This window comes from Castor canadensis, chromosome 11, assembly GCF_047511655.1.
Source record: "Castor canadensis chromosome 11, mCasCan1.hap1v2, whole genome shotgun sequence".
Lineage (NCBI taxonomy): Eukaryota > Metazoa > Chordata > Mammalia > Rodentia > Castoridae > Castor > Castor canadensis.
The window spans coordinates 96,962,678-96,983,775 of record NC_133396.1 but is presented as its reverse complement, the minus strand read 5'-3'; the positions used below and the strand labels follow the sequence as shown (position 1 = coordinate 96,983,775).

Below are 21,098 nucleotides of genomic sequence, written 5' to 3'. Positions count from 1 at the left end.
AGCGCTTTCAGACACTTGAAATCCTAGCTAAAGGTGCAACATCAGTCACACACTGACAAGCCACTCTAAAAGTGTGCTTGTTCATAGGACAGTATAAGATGTCAGCTAGGAAAATAAATTTGCAGGGACTTTGCAGAGAGCATGTTTATGGACTCAAAACAGTCTGGGAAGAAAGGCAGTGGCCCATTTTACGGATAGTGCTAACTCACTCCACTGTGTAGAACGACTGATGTTACCTGTGACATGAACATATCAATTTGGAAAACTGGTACAGAATCTGGACTCAGAGTTTGGAGCATCACCTTAGCCAGCACTGCCCACCCAAGTGATACCTCAAAAGGGACAGCGTGGTAGGGAGTATTACAGTCCTGTATGCTTTGGAGTAGAGATAACAGAATAAGATTTGAAAGGTCTCCTGGGATGACCTCCTGGCCTGGCAGTGCTTACTTAGCACCTAGGCAACCTCTATTCCATCCCAGTGCACACCTGATTCATAAATGGTCAAGCCTGCCAGAAGGAGGAGGTGCCTGCTGACTCATACCCAGAGAGGTATCGCCTACTCAGTGTCTGATTTCCCAGATATCATCATACTACAGCCCTGACCTGTTCCTGGGCTATCAAAATTATTGTCAGGTCAGATCAACTTAACCCATCACCAAAGCAATTCTTGGTATAGCCTCTCTCTATTTTGTGTTTTGTGGCTTAATCTCATTAAGAGGTGGCACAATTTTCAATAATAGAATTATTTCAGTTGTATTTTGAAAAGAATTTAAAGTTCTCACCAAGGGTTTTCAGTACCATGTCACTCTTTGAATCACCTTTTTCCTTGATTCATTCAGTCAACACACACACACAGAGGCCTTCTTGATGTTGTGTAGTTCTGTCTTCTAATCTTGCCAGATTGTATCCTGATAGAACTGGGTGACCTTCTCTTCTCAACCCTGCCAACTCACTGTGTATCTTCCTATGTGCTAACAAGCAGATTGTATTTCATTTGATTATTTTATTTTATTTGCAATACTGGGGCTTGAACTCAGGGTCTTCACCTTGAGCCACTCCACCAGTCCTTTTTTATGATAGTTGTTTTGAGATAGGGTCTCGTGAACTATTTGCCTGGGCTGGCTTCAAACCACAATCTTCCTGATTTCTGTTTCCTGAGTAGCTAGAATTAGCTAGGATTACAGGCATGAGCCACCAGTGCCCAGCTCATTTGATTATTTTAAAAACTAGTTTATCAGTTCTTTGAGTCTGACAACTTGGGCCTCAAGATTTTCTGTCAGAAACTATGGAGTAAAAAGATCATTGCTATAGCTGGGCAACGTGGCTCATGCGTAAAACCCCAACTACTCTGGAGGTGGAGATTAATAGGTATGGTGGTTTGAGGCTGGCTCTGGCGAAAAGTTAAGTCAGATCCCTAACTCAACCAATCGACAGGCATATCCCAGTTATGCAGGACATATAAATATGAGGATCGTGGTCCAGGCCAGCCTGCCTAGCAAGTGTAAGGCTCTGAGTTCAAACCCAATACTGCTCCCCCCCGCCAAAAAAAAAATCACTGCTGTAGGATTTCTATGCAGAATGGTTCGAGGGAGTCCTGTCTTAAAGGATGAGATAATGAGGAGTGGCTGTAACTTGTAGGACAAGTGGCCCATGGTCATTTCAGAACCCTTCACCTTATAGGTCAGGACTCCTTTCTCTCCAGGGGGACTTAAGGTGTCATCTTGAGCCACCTGCTCTTTCCAAGTGTCCTGGAAAGAATCAGGTGTTGGAAAGCTATTGAGAAGCAGGTATTGGGAAGAATTCTTTGAGGACAGAGCTCACTAAAGAGATGCATGTATGATGTGGCAATTGGAGGCTGGAGTGTTTCCTGTGGCTCTGCCTCTAGACACTGGAGCTTAGGGAAAGCCCTAATGTTCTTTCACTCTTCCCTGTGTTCATGGAGGCAGTTTCCTAATATGTCATTTCCATTTGGGATTGTTTCATCTTTAAGAAACATGAATAGGAGATAAAGTTAGATGGCATGAGAAATGGGGAATTTCAAAGTAGGTTACAATGACCGCTTTAGAAAAAAAAGGCTAATGCCTTTTTTGTGTTTCCTTATAGGAAGGGGTGTTTTACTATGAAGAGGAAAAGCTTCTTCACAAATAAATGACAGAGAAAATAAACTTCAAGTCAAATGTTTTCCTTTTAAAGCATGGTACAAGGTCCTTTAGCATGCTTCAAACATTCAGAAGTTGTGGAATTTACTAAATTAAGAAAGACCTTTTGTAAGCATATATTAAATCCCAAAATCTCAAGTGAGATGGGGCGTTTCCATCTGGGAGATAGAAAAGGCAGCCACCATCTGTTTGGGGTTGGTTTTGGCATCTTCAAGGTAAGGATGGAACTCTTTTAAAATTATTTGCTTATTTCTGAGTCCTGGTACCAACCAACTCCTTTGTGATTTTCATGTGTCAGTGGCATATCACCAAGCCACAGCCATTGCTGTGACTCCCAACTGTGGGCTATGCATTGCAGGCAATACCAAGTGAGGGAGGAATTCAGCCCTTGTTATGATTTAGGGGCTATTCTATTTTTGATGGGCCAGAAATATCTGTTCAGATGTGGTAACTTGACTTTTCAAAGACAAGAAGGGGTAGAGGGCGTGGGCTTCGGCTGTAATCTAATTTTTCTCCCATCATACTTGCTTTCCCTGTGTCTCAATTGCTACCTCCCAGTGTAATTACCATTGCATGCATTTCCTGTTTGTCCCCTGTAGGTACACCACATTGGGCCAACAACTCGGGGCCCAGCAGGAATATACAGTATCCTTTGCCAGTGTCTTATCAGGGCTTGATTACACTTCACGGCTGTAATTCAAGCCTGTTAATCCTCCTGTGCAGTAGGAAAAAGGCCTGTTCTATTAGATAAGCTGATTACTGTCTGGTGTGTGCTTCATGCCTAGCAAGAGTTGTTTCTATGTGGAATTATGGTTGGTTGGGATCTGTGCCTCACTACACCAAGGAAGCTCACTTAGGAGTCCGGACATCAGGCTTTACCTAGGATGGAGAGTGGAGTGAGGGTGAAAAGTGGAGTGTTGATTACAGCTGCTTTCTTTCAACCTTTGTACTGGTTGCTAAATATTTACATTTCTTCTCTTTGACTAGAAGGAGCCAGGTAAGATATTCAGCATCTGAGGCTTATGTCCCCATGGCCCACTGTTAAAGACCACTGCCCCAGACTTGCCACATTCTCATGAGGTTTGAGGGCAATCTTAATGGCATACTGTCTTGAGAGCAAAACTAGTCAGGACCCTGGTGGGACCAAGTTGAGTATGTGGTGAACTTGACAGCCACAGACTCCAGAGTGCCCAACCACAGGGAAAGGATGCCGTCAGAGACCGAGTGATGCTTTCTCACACTCAGGCATGTTTGCCTCAAAGCCACAGAAGCCTAGAAACCACTTTCACCTTGCCCTGCTGGCCTTTCTCTGGTGTGGTGTGCAGCCTGTGGCTTGAGTGCCCTATGCCACCCTTGCTCTTTGGGGAGGAGGAAGTGCATTTGTTACAACTGTCTGTGAACTGAGGTTGGCTTGATTTATGCTGCTGCACTCTTCGGATTCCCACCCCTTGTGTGGAGTACCTTGTCCCTAGGTGTAGAACAGCGATTCTATTCCATAGTGGCTCTTCTGTGCTTAAATCTTACGTACGCCTTCTGGGTTTGCTGGTGGAAGGATGGTGTGTGCTGAGATGATTGCAGGCAGATACCAGCACCTGGCCAACGTCAACCTCCAGTGAGCATAAGTTGGGGTCTGTTTGTGTTTGTGAGTATGTGGTAGTCTACACTGAGTAAGGTAGTATGGATGAATGTCAACATGCTTAATTGTGAAGTTTTTCGGTGAATAAACTTCCTACATACTGCTGTATTCTAATGACCTATGTTCTTGTAATTTATCTGTCCTCTTTTCTCCATTTAAGGTAGGCATTTCTCTTTTTATTTCTGTGTCCTCAGCATCTGTCTGACACATAGTAAGCACTCAAGGAATGATTTTTTTTTATTTAATGGGTAAATAAATTAGTTAAGTAGATTTCAGTAAAGAAAGGGCCTACCCTACCAAAAAGTGAATGAATACAGGGGAACTAATTATTAGACATCTCTCACAGCTGACTGCAGGAGGATTCCTTCTCATTGCCCTCTCTTCTTTTTTTCTGAAGCAGAAAATCCAAGTTGCTAGGGACCTGGGTATTCCTTATGTATAAAGAACATGGTCAGCAAAAGGTAGGACAGAAATCCTGCAGGGCACCATGCATGTGTGATGTATTAGGAAGGGTGCCCTGGTGACCTAGGAGAAGGCCACTTTGCTACACCCTTACTGCAGGTTAGACCAGGTAATGCCTCTTTCCTTCCTTCCTTCCTTCCTTTCTTCCTTCCTTCCTTCCTTCCTTCCTTCCTTCCTTCCTTCCTTCCTTCACTCCTTCCTTCCTTCCTTCAGTCCTTCCTTGCTTCCTTCCAAGACAAGATCTCACTATGTAACCCTAGATGGCCTTGAACTAGTGATCCTCTTTCTCCTCTTCCCCCTCCCAAATGCTGCAATTAGAGGTGTGCACCACCACACCTGGCAATGTAATGTCTTTTGATCCATAGACATCTTTGGAATTATTTTACTTCCTCTTTGCTCCCTTACCCCCAAAGATTTTCAGTCCTCTTTTTTTTTCCTCTTAAACTCTGCTCTTCCCTTTTACCTTTCCTAAAGAAGTCATTATTTCTTGAAAATCAGCATGTTCTTCAAATGTATGAATCGTACCCACAAGGCGATTTCTTTTCCTTGTAAACATAAATTCACTTAAGTCTTAAGAAGAAAACAAAAAGGAATTGCAGAGAGTATTAGTATTGCACACCAAAGCAGAGCTGTGAAAAGTGACTGCAAAGTTTTAAACCTAATTTCAGGAATGAACCATGTCTTTGCTATACAGTCATGAACTTTCCTTTCTTTCATTCTAAGGGATTAGTGAATCTATGAGCTCACTACACATGTCATTATGTGTATGGGCTTGAGTTTCTAAATCTGGTCTATAATTTCAGACTGGATGCCTATACTAGATCCTGTGGGTTTACAATTGTGTATACTCTGCTGTGCTGTGTGTGAGAGACAATCAGAGACAGAGGGGAGAAAGATGCCATTCAACAATGGAAGTACAAGTGATGGAGATTTTTCTTTTCCATATGAACTGACTAATGCTTGACTATCAAAAGAATAACTGGGGAAAGTGCTTCTTGAAGGTGACCTTAGCATCTTTCAAATGATCTTGGGAGTTTTTAGAGTCAGGAGAAGAGCAGCAGTGCTGACCATGGAGCCAAACTCAACATTTTCTCACAGGACATCAGCACCACCAAGGTGTTTCCAGAGACCAGGGTCCTGCCAACCACAGGACTGTAGGAGTAGCTACAGGGAAGGAAGAATTAAGAAAATCACTGCTTCTCTTCCCACTCATAATTTCCTGCCATATTTTTTCCATCCCTGTCTCTTAACAGCTTTAATGTGTTGCTGCTGTCCTGAATTTAAATCTAGCAGCCTTGTTCATTTCCCTAAAGTAGAAATCTCTAGGTCTGTACCAAAGTCCATTCCCTGGAATCTGAAAGAGACCTGCAAACATAATTCACACTAGTTTCCAGAATTTAAAAATGAGCTGGTTCTTTTTCTAATGTAGTCATGGTTCTACCATTGTTTTTGAGATAATTTTTGAGGATGAGCCTAAGAAGATTTCATAACCTTTTTATTTTTGTAGGAAGAAGAAATACATATTTTGTGTTCATGCAGCATTCTCAAACACAGTTCCAGGTGCTCTTTCTTAGAGGACTACATGGTGTCTGTCTTTCACTCTCTGAGCCCATGCACCATCTTGATGGCCTATGAAGATAGAGAGGTAGCACCTTATCATTCTGGTTTGCAAATTGGAAAGAGATCCAGGAACTGGAGGTTTATCTTACTGGGCATTGATGACCCTAAGACCAAGGTCTAGTACCAACTGATCAGTGCCATCTGTTACCAAGCTTAGCAACGTTCATTTCATTTCTATGCCTCCTATCACCAAAAGTGAAGTAAAATTCAGCTTTAAGAAAAGCATTTGTCCAATTGTAATTTGGATAATCGACGGTGTGATATACAAACAATTCTGTGACTTTTTGCTTTATTTTGGGAGATAATAGGTTAGAAGGTGTTGTATCTGGGAAAAGAGCATCAGTCGTTAGTTTTTACTAATTTAGGCTAGTTTAGGAAAGCAGACAGAGAAACAAAATTCTGCATAAAGTGCCATGGCCTCTACCATGTGAAAACTGCCAGCTGCCATTTGAAGTCCTGCCTACTGACCTTTCCTTACTCCTGTCTCTCGGCTGTGAGGCTACAGACGTTGTGGCCATGCCAATTCCTATGTGCCTTGATTCCCACATGTGAATAATGGGACTAGTAATACCCCCAAACATTTATGTGACAATAAAAATAAAAGCAAATAAAATTAAAATAAAGCAAATGGGTAATTTTTGACAAACTGATTTGTAAAGTTTAATTCCCAAAAAAGAAAAATTGATGGCTGTTTCATCTTCCCCATGTCCATGTAACCTTCCCATCAATTTCAGTTTGTATATTAGCTTATTCTCTGATGATTCTACAAACTCATCGTATTTCTCATTGGGTTTCCCCACTGAAATATGAGGCCTGGCAGAGAGTAGAAGCTCAGGAAGTTTGTTGAATGAACAGTTGACCCAGGGACCAACCAGGTCCACATAGGTGAAATTGTTCAAGCCAGTTACATTTTGTGCAGGCTGTGCAAATTTTACTTTAACTGAACTAGTAGGCTGTCACTAAACATAAGTAGATGAAACCAGCCCACAGAGTCAAGAACAGTGCCAGTGGAAAGCAGGTGGCACCAAAAGAGGAAAGCAAATTTTGCTTCTAGGACTACTTTCTGTATGCTGTTTACTCCCGAGAACTAAAGCCTTTGCAAAGGCCTCTGCTGAAGTAGGGTTAGTGACATTTTCTCTCTATTCTGCAGGGAACTTGTGGGCCTCAGTGACCTTGTGGAAATAGGGACAACTTGCTAGGAGCTCGCTCTCTCTCTCTCTCTCTCTCTCTCTCTCTCTCTCTCTCTCTCGTACAGAGTGACCTAGTGAAGTACCATCACAAGGTGCTAATGTCTAGCTGGTAGAACTTTCAGGGCAGATGCTATGTGTGTTGGAGAGATTGTGGCTTACTCAGTGAATGAAAAATCAAGATGCGTATTCAGGAAAATATGGTAGGACCACAGTAAATACGGCCCAGCCACAGGGAGGCAAATCTTTAAAGGAAAATTAAGATCGCTCCTCATTAGTCTCTCTGTCAACCTTTGATGTATTTAGCCAGTGCCTTGTGGTGCTAAATGCCTTTTGATGATGGTGGCCATGGTGACAACTGTACCTCCCCACAGGGGTGGGCGCCTCCAGTGTGAGAGTTCCTAGTGGGGGGACTCTCTCCAGTGTACAGAAAGGAGGAATGGGCCAGAGATTCTTTCCCCGCTTCGAGTTCCCAATTTTACTCGTGTGTAAAAGCAAGTGGAGGCAGCAACAACAACGAGCCCATCTGAAAATCAGAGCCTAATCGCTCCCATCTGCTCCCGTGCTGCTTCCCCTTGCTGCCTGCCAGGATGTTTGCCACGGACGCTAAGTAGCACATTATTTTCGATAAGTTGCAATCATTTACTTGAAATCTACTTCTCCTTTAAAATGTCCCCTTGGAAACTGGAATCGGCATTTGAGAAGGCCTGCTCAGGATGGAATGTGAATGCTTGTGCTCAAATTCAAGAAAAGTGAAACCCATCTGGCCATCAGGCATTTATGTGTTCAAGATTTCAGCCACTTGACTCTGTTGGGAGGAGAGGAAGAGGCACGGGGGATGGGAGGGTTGGGTGGGGATGGAGAGAGTCCAGTCCTTGAGGACAGAGCCACCCATTAATGCTCAGTCCCAAAGTAAAGGCACAGGAAAGGGCCAGGCAGAAGGATAAAAGAGTGGTTCAAGGCCAGCTGGGGCAAAAAACCTGAGACCCTCTCTGAAAGAAAAACTAAAACCAAAAGAATTGGGACATGGCTCAGTGGTAGAATGCTTGCTCAAGGCAAATCAAGCCCAAGCCCCCCCGCCCCCGGGGAGGGGGAGATGGGAAACATTAGCTCCATGGACTCATTCTCAAGCAGAAACATCACACATCCTTTCAGTTCTCAGGTCAACAGCTTTCTTGGTCCCAGTGAGGTGGTCGTCTCCTTTATGCAGACTAGATAGGGAAGGTGAAAGGCATGTTTGGCAAACTGGAGCTCCCAGTCTCACTCACCCTGTCCCACCACCATGACCAGGATTCCTCATCAAATGCTTCATGATCCCGGATGAAAATCTAAACAATATTGGCATTTGGTCCTGACACCTCAGCTTCCCTGTCAGTCTATGGCTTAGGGCTTTTTGGAGGCTACTAGAAGGCTCAAAGAAGCTAGGAAGAGCCTCTGCTTGTTCACCTGCGTGTTCTGTGGTTCTTATTTCTGAGGAGGGCACAAGTGACTCATTAACACCAAGGCATGTGCTTGGTGTATATTTTTTGTAGTTAGTGGCAATGGCTCATCCACAAGGTCTCTCAGAAGGAATGGTCTGACATTGTGTGCATTTGCAAGATGACTGTATAGAGTCACAGATTTTGTCTGTGGTCATGGAAAAAGGAAAGCTAGTTGGTGTGCCCTTTGAAATGGACATGGGGTACCCAGAAATAGACCCAGTATCCTTCAGCAGGGAAATTCTGTTGCCACTGCAGTGAACAGAGGTGAATTCTTCTCTGTATAGGGTTCACTGGGGCCTCTCCACCAGTTCCCCACACCTGGCCACCTCAGCAGGCTGGTTAGTGTTGGACCCTCTTTTTTACTGTAGTGGAAGGAAACATCCCAAGAACAGCCATATATTTGTGAGCAAGTTACAGACACTCAGCCTAAAGTAATTAGCCAGAACTTCATCTTCCATTGCACCGGCTCTTTTATTTGCCCCCAGGTTGACAGTTCAGTTGATCTTAGCCTTCCCTGATCATGACAGAACCTTTTCTTTGGTCCCTTCATTACAGAGGTGGCATAGTGCTCTTGGCTTATTTCCACACGTAGCCACCCCTTACCACCCGCCCCTGCATTCTCGTCCAGGCTAAACTCCTCAAGGTCACTCAATACCCCAGCCAGGGGCAAGGCATCTCCTTTCCCTGTTTCCCTATCCCAACTCTGCCCATGATCTTGGAAGCACCCAGGAGAGTCCTGCCTAAGGACCAAGCCCTTTTCTGACTATTTTGCCTCTAGAAGTTTTCCCTTGTGACTACTCAGGTTTTTCTATGACTTGCCTCTAGTTATTAAATCTGCCTCTTTCTAATTTCCTCTGCAACCCTCTGAACAACATGAGATCATGCTGCCTTCCTGATTTTCCTTCTTTCTTTTTTTTAAAACAGTTTGTATTAACTTGGATTGGCTAAGCTGCCGAAAGCAAAACAAAATGAAAAAAAAAAAAAAACCCTAAAAATCCCCAAATAACATTGTTTAAACAAAGTACAAGTTTATTTTTCTTCTTAGTTCAGAGGTGAACATCCAGGCCTGATATGTGAGAACTTCTGTCTGTTTTTTCTCTTTAGTGTGACTTCCAGTACCCAGCCCATGCCATGCCCCAAGGAGGCTGCTGAGGTACCAGCTATTATTTTGTATTCTAGCCAGCAGAAGGAAAGGAGAACGTGGCAAGATGGGTATTCCCTCTCATAAGGACATTCCTGAAAGTGTTATACCCTACTTCCATTCATCTGTCACTAGCTAGAATTTTTTACGTGGCAGGTAAACTTGGCCACATCTAGCTGCAAGAGAAGGTGAAAAGTGTCTTTCCTCCAAGTGGCCATGGATTTATCTAAAAATTAGGGTTCTGTTTCCCCGGTATGTTGGAAGAAACTAGGAGATCCACGTTTCCCTTTTGTGGCAACATTGTGCCAGACCCTTCCCGAAGTGTCCCTATACCAAGTCCCATGTAGAAGAGGGTCACAAGGTCCATCATATCTCACATCTCAATGTAACCATTAGCAGAAGGTAGTGCACACTAATGTAAGGTGATCTTACTATCAGTGGTGGTGGTTGTAAGTAATGGCAGTGGCAGGACTCAGGGAGTCCTTTCTTTTTACTTTCTTTAAGCAAAGCACCCTGTCCTTTTCTCCCGCACACTTTAGCTTTTCATCCTGTGAATTAACAGGACCCTGGTTCTAATGGAAAGAGGAGTAGAAGGCACAGAGGCAGAGGGATGGAGAGAGCTAGCAAGCTGCTCCTTGGTTCTGGATGCCTTTCCTCTTTTGGTCCTTACATGTCAGACCGCTGTCATGGTCATCACTGGGCAGTTGTGTATTTCAGGTCATTGGAAAGAAAGCTGACCCCAGCAGGTGAAGGTGGTATTAGGTGTCCTGTGATGTGCAGACTTGAAGAATCATGGACTGTGTTAAGTCTAGATTATCAGTGAATTCTATAAGGACCCCTCAAGGTCAATAGCTTATTGTATTAGCAAATTTGCTGGTGAATTAGTCATCAATTTTCAAAAATGCTAAAGAGTCTTGTGAGAATGAAATGATCTTTATTTCGAGCTAGTACTGATGAAATTATTTGGAAAGTTAAGAAAAAAACGAGTTTTGTTGCTATTCCATTTTTATAAATATGAGGAGGAAAATGTCAATTGTCCTTAGGAGCAGGAAAAGCATTTGTTGTCCCAAGACCACAAGTGATATGAACATAGCAATGGCAACTGATTTTACACGTTTCGAGTGTCTCAGCAAGATGATTGTGGGTGCTGAATCCCACCCATAGTTAGCGTTGTAAACATGCTTCCCCAAACCTTGGGATATGACAAGTTTTTACCCTCCTGTGTTATAATTTATTTTAATGGAAATTTGAAAGCATCCATTAAAAGAGTTGCCAGGCTCATGTATCTGATGAAGGTGAGACTGCTCCAGCTGAGTGGCTCCCAGTAGGACCCCAGCCTTCGGGAGGCTGGAGGCTCCCACTGTGGGCTCTGCTAGGCTTGAGGACAGTGATGCTTTCTGGATCAGGGAGACTAGGGTTGGGGGCTCTATGTAAAGAGGAGACACCCCAGACTTTAGAAGCAGTGGGCTCCTAACTATGCTTGGGAGAAGAGCAAAAGAGAGACAGAGAGGAAGAGAGGTGGTGGGGGAGAGTGAGAGAGAGAGAATGAACTTGTGTGCACGTTTATGTGTGTGAATGTGTGTTGTGTGCTTGCATGCATTTGTGTGTGCACACTTGTATATGTGTGTACATTCACTGGTTTATCCTGGTTCCCTCTTTGTTGCTGATTCCTAATGTACAGATGTGGACTGGAGGTATGGCTCAAGTGGTAGAGTGCCTGTTTTGTAAGCATGAAGCCCTGAGTTCAAACCCCAGTCCTGACCAAAAAAAAAGGAAAGCCTAATGTACAGGTGCTAAACTCCCAACTATAAATCTAACCTGCTTTTTCCTTCTTTCTGAAGGGACTTTGAGCCAAGTATGGTGGTATATGCCTATAATCCCAGCACTCTGGAGGTTGAGGCAGGAGGATCATGAGTTGGCATACAGCCTAAACTGCATCATGAGTTGTAGTTGCCTGGGCTTCATGGTGAAACCCTGTCTAAAAATAACCAAATGGCCAGGAGTAATCCCAGCTACACAGGAGGTAGAGGTAGGAAGATCGTGGTTGAAAGCCAGCCCTGGCAACATTAGCACAGGACCCTATCTGAAAACAACCTAAGCACTGGAGTCATAGCTCAAGTGGGTTCAAGGCCCGGAACCACCAAAAAAGCAAAAACGAACAAAAAAACCAAAATGATCATTATCAAGTGATTAATTGACATTTAACCAACAACCAGAAATCCACGAACTGCCAAACTCTGACATGTACTTTTATAACAAAACAAAACTAAAACTAAAAAACTGATTTAATGCTTAAAAGAACTATGGCACAGTTGATGTCACTATCACCTGTTTGGTGACAAGGACACTGAGGCTGAGGAAGGCAAAGTCCCACAGCGACCAGTGCACAGAGACACCCTAGTCCACTTCAGGGCACTGTCTTTGTGCAGTGCCACGGAACCACTAGAAGACAGCCCTGTGGGCATGCTTACACTTTCCTGGGTATGGGAACACGGTCGGACAGGAACTCTATCACGTTCTGACGCAGAGCCAGGCAATGCACTAGATGTCTTATTGAGACTCAGAGCTGCAAGACAGTTTCTCCTTAAGGCAAGAGAGTATTGAGAACTCTGTCCTGCTTTCCATGAATTCTTCATTGAGGAATTACCAGCATAGAGAGACGCTTTCTTGTCCAGAGAGTGCACAGCAAGCCACCAACCAGTGGCTCCCCATTTTTCATGCTTTTTTAATGTTTAACTGAGTAGGACATGGTTCCTTGCCTTCTGGGACTCACTCACCCAACACTGTCCCTCTATGGTGACTGTTTTGCCTCTTCTTAGATCACTGAGCATGTCCTTCTGAGGACAGAGCCTATGAAAAGCTATGCCCCTCCTCCCAACTGCTGCAGCCACTCTTTAGGCAAAGGGGTTTCCCCAGCAGCATTACAGCTCTCACTATTAGGGACCCAAAGCCCCTCGACAAGGCAGCGGTGCCCATCCAGAAACACAGGAGCCTGTTGCCAGTGTATTAGCTTGCTCTCTGCCAGCTGGCCTGGGGAGGCTCGGTGTGCCCAGGCAGGAATGTGTGAATGGGACCTATGCCCATGCATCCCATGAGAAATACATGTGACCAGAACAGCCAAACCTAGCCCAGAGTGACAAGAAATCCTTGGTACATTTCTCTAAAGAAAACCCCAAATACAAACAAACCAACAGAAAACCAAAGCCATCTCAAGAGTGTCATATATTTTGTTTTCATCCTCTGCCTTAAAACCTTGCCCAAATCTCCACACACAGGGGTTAGTTGCCAAATGTGAAAAAATGATGTCCTGTTCCCAGACAGACAACACTCACTTTGAAAGGCAGCACAACCGTGGCACCATGGAAATGTTCAGTAAATATTTATGGAATCAGATGCTCCAGGGCCTCAGAATCTTGCTGTTGTTAGGTGGAAGCCCTGCTATGGTTGTTTGTTGTCTATAAACCTGCTTGTTATTTATATACTCCTTGACAAATGCGGGGGAGGGGTAGAGTGAAAGTGCTAAAGCTGTCATCTTCAAACCAAATGTCCAAGGGGAGAGACACTTGAAGAGACATTTGACTTAGACAAGTCCCACCTCAGTATCCCTGGATTCTAAGGGGCTGAGAGACAGTGCTGTGAGTCAGGGATGGTTTTTAGTATTTGGAGAATTTGTGTATTGGGATCTCTCAACTCAAGAGGCTTCAGCTAGCATCCAGGCCTCCCCTTGGGGCTGGGAGTTCTGAACTCAGGTGGAAACTGGCTCTCCCAGGCACATCAGCAGCTCTGTGTAGCTGCAACCTACAATGCTGATTTGTAAAATTGAGGAGATTCAATGGTTAATCATTTCCATTTGCTTGATAGACAACTCTTTAAAAAAATCATCAAAATGACTTTTTTGTTGTTTATTTTTAAATCCCCCACACACCCCAAAACCCCATCTTTTCCATCAAACAAAGTGGGGCTGATAATTAGGACTGAAGAACATTCAGATGCACTGTGACAAGGTAGTAACTAATGAACGATTTTGGTCACATCTTTGGTTTAGAAGATTCAAGTTGTAGCATAGTTATTTCTGAACTGGAGAAATCTCCAGTTTGTAGTCATAATAGTGCTTATGGTAAATGAGAGAAATTGCAGGAAGAGAGGAGGGTATGTACCCACTGGAATTCTTCACTTGTCAGTCTCCACTTGTGGCAACTCCAGGAGTCCACAGGCTTCAGAGCAGTTGGTAAGGTGTAAAGGACTAGAGGCATCTAATCGTGGGCTTCTCGAGGTCAGAGCCTAGTCTTAATGCATCTTGGGAGTCCCAGGGCACAACTCATTCCTGGCACCTGCTCAGTAATTTATCTCCTTAAACTGAGCATCCCTCAGAGGGCCCTTGGTGGTGTGGCCCGTTCACTGCCAGGCCTGCTGTCAGCCCTCACAGGAATCCCTCCCCAGGTGCCAGTCACATGCCAGGCTATCCCAGCACCCAGAGCCTTTGTCACAGGTGATGTGGACTTCTTGACACAGTGGTTCTACCCATCATGTCATCTGACACAGTGGTGTCATTGGTAGAAAGAAGTAATGGAAGAGGACCAGATTAGAAGAATTTAAAAAAATTAATAGAAAGAACTTGCATCCTTCCCTACTGCATATCTGGGTGTTTCTTTTCAATGCCCAGAGCATTCCTTTTGACTTGGGCATCAAAAGACATGGCGTGTCTGTATATATGCAGGTGAATCTTAGCCGTATCTCATTTGTTTGATTTTAGAGAAGCTATTTTGCCTCTATAATCTTCCGTTTTCTGCTATGTAAATTTGGAACAAGGCTTCATGTTTTATAAGGTGTTGGAATTCAGTGTGTATAAGTACTTTATGAACCAGTAAAACAAGTGGCTGAGCCGCACAGAAACTAGGTACATTGCCCTTTGCTAAAAATGCAAGGGTAGCCTACTTCTGTTCCATACCTATCTAACACAGTTCACCTGACTGGGAGATGGCAGAGTGGCTTTGGGCTCAAGGCCAGGGGAGCTGCACACTCCTTGCCCATTTCCTGGTAGTGAAAAGTCAAGACTTAGTTCCAGCCAGTAGGTACTCTAAGTACTCTGTGTAGAGACCCAAGAGTACTAAGGCCTGCTTTTGTCCATTGCTCCCTGGAAAGCTGACTCCTGCCTCTCCCAAACCACTTTTCTCTCCACTGTTTGTATCTCTTTCTCTCTCTCTTTTTCTCTCTGTCTCTCTTAGCTCAGCGTCGGATCCCTGGCCTGCTGTCCCAATCTGAAAAACTCCCTCTCTGTAGATCTTTTCCTCCTTCTTCCCTCCCTCCCTGCCCACCTGTAGGAGCTTAAATGTGAGCAGGGGGATATCTGAGACTGGAGGCTGTGGGACCCTCCCGGCTGAACTGGGTCCTTAGTGGGGAAAGAGTGCCCTCTAGTGGGCACCAGCTGGTGCTGCTTTGGACTCTTGTCACTCAGCCAAGGACAAAACAACCCTTCTCACAGCCCTCCTGCCAATGCTCTTGAGCTCTTGAATGTGCCTTTGAGTTTGGTTTGTTTTTCTCCTTGTGTAAAAAAAAATAAAGGAAGAACAGCAGGAGTCCAGTTGTGAGAACAGCTCTGACAGTGCTGTGACAGTCCCTTATCTTGGGAGTTTTACCAAAGGATTAACCTCAGGGCAAGCTATGGCTGCAAGGTGGATGTGACATCAGATGCCTTCTAAAGGGCTTGTGACAATTTCTATTTGAATCACTTACCTGTCTCAACTGTTCTCTTCTATGAGGGGGCAGACTCGTGAGAAGGAAACAGTTTAAGAATTATTGCTAAATGGATGAAATATCTTGGTGCTGTGTGCAGGCCAGCCAGGCTGTTAAAACCCTCAAATGCTGGTATAAACAGGGGGCTGGGCCCTTTAAAACCTGTTTCAGGAAAAGCTGTTGGTCTGAGCAGGCAAGAGGGGAGGGGAGGGAGTGCAGGGCGCCCATCAGGGAGGCAGGAACCTGATCGCCTGTGATGGTTGCTGGATTAGGTAACAGCTCTGCTGGTTGAAATTGGATCTTGGAGGATGAGTGTTAACATCTCTGGTGTCCTGGCGAAAGGTTCATTTGACTTCTGCATGGTGCCGCAGAGATAAAAAAGGAGCTTTTAAATAATCATTTTGTCTCCTACTCACCAGAGTGCTGGCTTTAAGCAATAAATAGGCAGCATCAATTCTACTTAGACATATCACCCTTTTCATTTATTTATTTAATGTGGGTGGGATTTTTTTTTAACTCACTAGCTGAACAGTTTCTGTATCAGTGAATCCCAACACCAGTTCTGATAGTGGTATATTCAAATCCCCCTTGTTCTAGATAGAAGTATGTGCGTGCGATATTCCTCATAGGGCCATCCTTGTTTGCTCCAAACATCCATATGCATCAAGTCGCCACAGCCAGATTCTTCAGTGTAGTATGGTAAAAGGCATAGATGAATTTCTGAGGTTCTCTTATTGTACTTGGTTCTTGTACGTATTCTGGCATTGTCTATTCTCATGGTTTGAGCATCATTTAAATGGTGTAATTTACAGAAGACTTCTAGGCTTTTGTTTGCATCTTTTCATGCTTTTGTTTTCTCCGGATCTCTGGTTTGGAACCTATTTATGTATTGCTACATACCAATTTCTTATTGGCCACCTTTAGAAACTAATTCTATTAAATCTTAGCTAATCCAAATTTCTTTCTGTTTTTAAAGAGAGTTATAAAATGTCATAAAAACTAAGCTTAAAGGAGTTATAAAATGTCATAAAAACTAAGCAAAGTTCTAACACTTTTATTGTGTTCCTCCCACCCTCGTCTAAATATATCCATCATTGCTGAAATATCAGGGTCAGTGCATCTTAATGCACTGTGCTCTGTGTCTCTCCCAAAACTTCCATAATGGGGAGGAGCTTGCACCATATTCTCAGTGTCCTCTGCCAGCCATAGCAATTTCCTTTCTTATTTAAAACAGGTTCAATTTCAAGGCCATGCAAAGTATTAATTATGTAGGAGTGGAGAGTTTACATGAAATAGTTTGTTCTTCTGGATGATTGTTTTAAAAACAGCAGAGCCTGGGCATGGGTGAAACTGAGAAAGACTGGAAGGTGAGAACATTCTCAGAGTAAATATTAGGCACATGGGAAATGGTAGTGATGACATGCTCCTGGTCACCTACCTGGTATTGGAACCAGTGCCAGAAGACTGGTCTGTGGGGGCCATCTCTCTGTCTTTCCACCTTCTCTTATAACTGGGTTTTGCTAGAGGAATGAGCTGACAGAGTGCAAAAGTCTGGCTTCAATATCCTGACATCATCTCTGGCAGGCAATGCCTAGCTAGCACTGGGAGGGAAGTCCTGATGAGGTGGTTCTTTCTTTTGGGCTGTGCTTCTGTTGACCTAAGTTCTGTCAGTGTTGGGCCACATGGAAGATTGGCTATGGTCTTTCCAGAGGGACCCCTCCCCTAGGAGACATTACCACTTGGCTCAAGTGTTAGCAATTTCAGCATCCTGAGGAGTTTTCTTAGCTTATGGGAACTTGCTTAAGCCTCTTCTGAAGGATTCAAAAAAGAAGTGGATGTAGAGCTGAAGTGGTATAGGAAGATCACGAGTGTGAGCCCAACCTGAGCTACATAGTGAGACACTGTCTTGGGGTGGTGGGGGGGTTAGAGAGGAGAATTTTGCCCCAGCACAAATTTTTTAATGATCAAGCTAAAGTGAAACAATGATATTTATCAATAGCTCAGAAATCATTCTTTCTTTTTTAAATTGTGAATGGTTTTACAAATATCCCTGTTGATAAAGCATTTAAAAGCCACCAAATAAAGAAAAAAAGTCAATTACCAATACACAAGTGAAAGCCCTTACTGTGGAGAGTTCTCTGGATCACAGAGGTGAGGATGGAGGGCAGAGGAGCTGTGGTCTCTGACAGGAGCAGAAGGTCAGGTTCTTCTCACTGCTCTTGCAGCCGGGAAGCAGGAAATGGTTGCAGCATTTGTTACTGTCTTAAGGACAACTTTGTTAGTGATGACTTTTTCTTAAGAGAACTTTGGAGATAGGAGTAAAAGTTTCAAGAAACAGAAGAACATGGTTTTATTATTCAATGACCATCCAAGGGTCAGTTTCCTGAGCCTACCAAAGAAAGATTTCATTGGAGGGGAAAAAACTCCACAAAATAAATATCTAAGATCTTTTAACTATTTCATCACCACATAGCAATTTTCTTTAACAGTTCCAGTATTCAGGGAAGCATGGTGCCAAGACCTGGAGTGTTGCTTATGTGTATGTGTGGGGTTTCTGTCCTCCTTTCTCCCTCCCCTCTTTCCTATCACACTTTCTTCCTCCATCAAGGAACATGAATTTCTCCCTGAACCTTTTGTTCTCTTTGCTCTTAACTGCCACTATTGGTCCACATAGAGTGACCTTCCACTTGACTGTGTCCCGTGCTTCGCAAGAGCTGTTTTCTTCTGGCACACAAATTGGGTTTTCCTTCAGAACATCTTGCAAGGGTCGGTGCCTGTCGTGCCTGTTAGAAGGGAGGACAGTGTAGGCACAGCCTGCAGTGAAGCTTGTATTATCTCTGATGCAGTGCTCTGAACCTCTCAGTGTCCCCTTGCATCGAGCTCATATCCACCTTCCCTGTCACAGCCGGGAGTAGGGAGGGCTGCTTGGCTCTGCTCCGGAGACAGCTGGCCCAGGCTGGGCCCCTTGAGGCTCACCAGATGCACCCTGCCCTGAAATAGCTCTTGACTGGTTGCTCTAGTGCTTATCTCTCCACTGGGGACTTAGAGCTGCCACCCCCACCCTAAAATGTGAATGAACATCCGTAGTTTTCCTACCATTAAGAGCTTCTTTCCTTTCCTATCCTACCCCAAATTGTCTTCAAAAATTTTTTTTACTTGAAAACGCTCTTCATGTTCCCTTTCAACAAAGTCTTCACTGCTGCTGACTAAACTAGATTTAGATGAGTGATTTGTCTTATGGCAAGTTGTATGCAGGAAGTAAAAATGCTGTCTAGCTCTTCTGTGATTTGCTAATTCACTCTATCTCCTTCAGCCCATGTTACCCCCCTCTCTCAAACATGGTGGTATTCTAACAAAAAGTAGCCATGTCTTATTGTAAGACTACATTCTAGCAGAACATCGGCTTCTCTGAGTCTCTTGGAACATCTTGTTTAAAGGCCCGCTTCTTCTATTCCAACAGGGCAGAGACCTTATCACCTGGAATAGGTCATTCTCAATTTTGGGGGCTAGATGTCGCTACTTGAGAAACAATTTGTCTTCCTGCTATTCTAGACTTCTGCAGTCTCAGCTAGTCTGGGGAAAGGTGTTAAGATCCCATTCCACTAACTGGATTTACCTAGCTTAAACTATTTTGGAAATGAAAATTTAGATTAATCTAATGTTACAAAGAAAGTCAATGAGAGTAAAATCACAAACTCAGAGAGACCTAAAATAAGAAATGAAGAAAGAATGCTTTCCCTTGAATTGAAATTTGGCAGCTTGAAAATAAAAATAAAAAAATACAGTGTTATAATTTTTATAGTTTTAAATCTTTTATTGTAGTAAAACATGCCTAAAAAATTTGCCATTTTGGCTGTTTTTAAGGGTACAGCTCAGTGGTATTACACTTATGTAACTGTGCAGCCAGCATGACCATCCAACTCAAGAACTCATTCATATTCCCAAAATGAAACTGTACCCATAAAACAGTAACTCCCACCCCCACCCCCACCCCCGGTACGCACTATTCTAGGTACCCCATGTGAGTTGGGTGTAATTAATCACTGGAACAAAATGAGTCTCTCCTTCCACATTCTCACCCTCTTAGTTCCTCTTTTTCCAGCCCTGTTCCATTTCTCAGATGCCAGGTGGCAGATAATTGGGATCCTTGTGAAGCCATGTGACACAGTTGTTTTTGGTATTCCTCCCTTGGTTACTGTTAACTCTTGCCTTTCTGTTTGTCTTTTCCTATAGTGTTGAGTATCCGGGGAGCCCAGGAAGAGGAGCCGACAGACCCCCAGTTGATGCGACTGGACAACATGCTGTTAGCAGAGGGGGTGGCAGGACCTGAGAAGGGCGGAGGATCAGCTGCAGCAGCTGCAGCGGCAGCAGCCTCTGGAGGGGCAGGTTCAGACAACTCAGTGGAGCATTCCGACTACAGAGCCAAACTCTCACAGATCAGACAAATCTACCACACAGAGCTGGAGAAGTACGAGCAGGTAACCACCACCCTGGGGTATCAGGCCCCAAGGCGGCCTTTGGAAAGGGTGGAGCGAGCCTTAAACCCAGGGCTTGCAAAGACACATCGTCAGCCTTTCCCAGACGTTGGCATTCTTGTGTCCAGAGCTGCCTGCCTAATCATGGAGCCCCTGGCCAAGCTTGAATCTACCAGGTCCCTGGTTTCAACTATTGAAAAACCAGGCATTTTAAATGGAGATAAAGGCATTAAAATATACAAAGTCGTAAATTTAGGATCTATAAACAATCAACATAAGGAACATCCAGTCCAGAACTCTAGAACATTTGCCTGCAATATTGGGTACAAGGTCTTGGGAGTGCAGGGTGTTATCAGAGGTACCACCTGACCTGCAGGGAAGCTGCAGCTTTCTTTTGGCCCTTGTTTTTTTTTTTTTGCTTAGAAGGATTATTCTCTGGATGCTCATAGAATCCTATGGGAAAAGTTGTTAAAACTTGACCATAAAGCCCCTCACTCTACCCAAACTCAGTTCAATCGAGATCTAGCCATTTCTCCTTTTTATTTCACATAGGATAGAAAACACAGTATACACATCCTCTATAGGAAGAGCAGAGCATCCCAGGAGACCCCTGGAGTCAGACCAACGTGAATTCCAATCCCAGCACTCCAGTGAAAGTCTGTCCATAGGACCCAAGTGTTTTAAACAATCTACCCCAAGTGCTAAAGGTGCATGACAAAGAGCTATGATTGACCATAAAAATATAAAAGAAAAATAAGAAAGCCTTTAAGCTACAAAGCATAGTGCAGATATAAGGTATCCTGATGGCAACAGAACTTCTCTCTATCAGAGAACTCATGTCTTCCAGCCTTCCCCACGTACACAGATTTATACGTCAATATTATTTCTCATCACAATGAGCAATACTACTTTACTGGGAATCCTTTAACATCAGCCTTTCCTCCCATCCCTTAGGTGACGTATACATTTGTTGTCACCTCTTTGGTGCTACTGAAGTGCTACATGAACTTCCTTTTATCAAATTATTAGGTTTTCTTTTATTTTTATGAGTTAAAAAAAAAAGATTAAAAAAAAAAAGCAAAAGCAAAGTATAGAAAACTGCCTGCAGTCCACTTATGACTAGCTAGGTAGAAGGCAAATGCAAACTTAATAGAACATTTAAATTTTAAAGTTGAAAGACGCATTTTAAATATTAAAGTGAAGA

The 21,098-nt window shown here is 43.7% G+C and overlaps 1 protein-coding gene across 6 annotated transcripts in view; it reads left to right on the top strand.

The window, feature by feature from the left end:
- Positions 1-21,098, top strand: part of Pbx1 (PBX homeobox 1) — a 296,763-nt gene that overhangs the window by 193,380 nt on the left and 82,285 nt on the right. For all 6 annotated transcript variants that reach the window (XM_074047612.1, XM_074047609.1, XM_074047608.1 and 3 more), the window contains one exon: positions 19,653-19,897. In XM_074047612.1, coding sequence (XP_073903713.1) covers positions 19,653-19,897 — 245 coding nt within the window. The remainder of the gene's footprint in view (positions 1-19,652; positions 19,898-21,098) is intronic.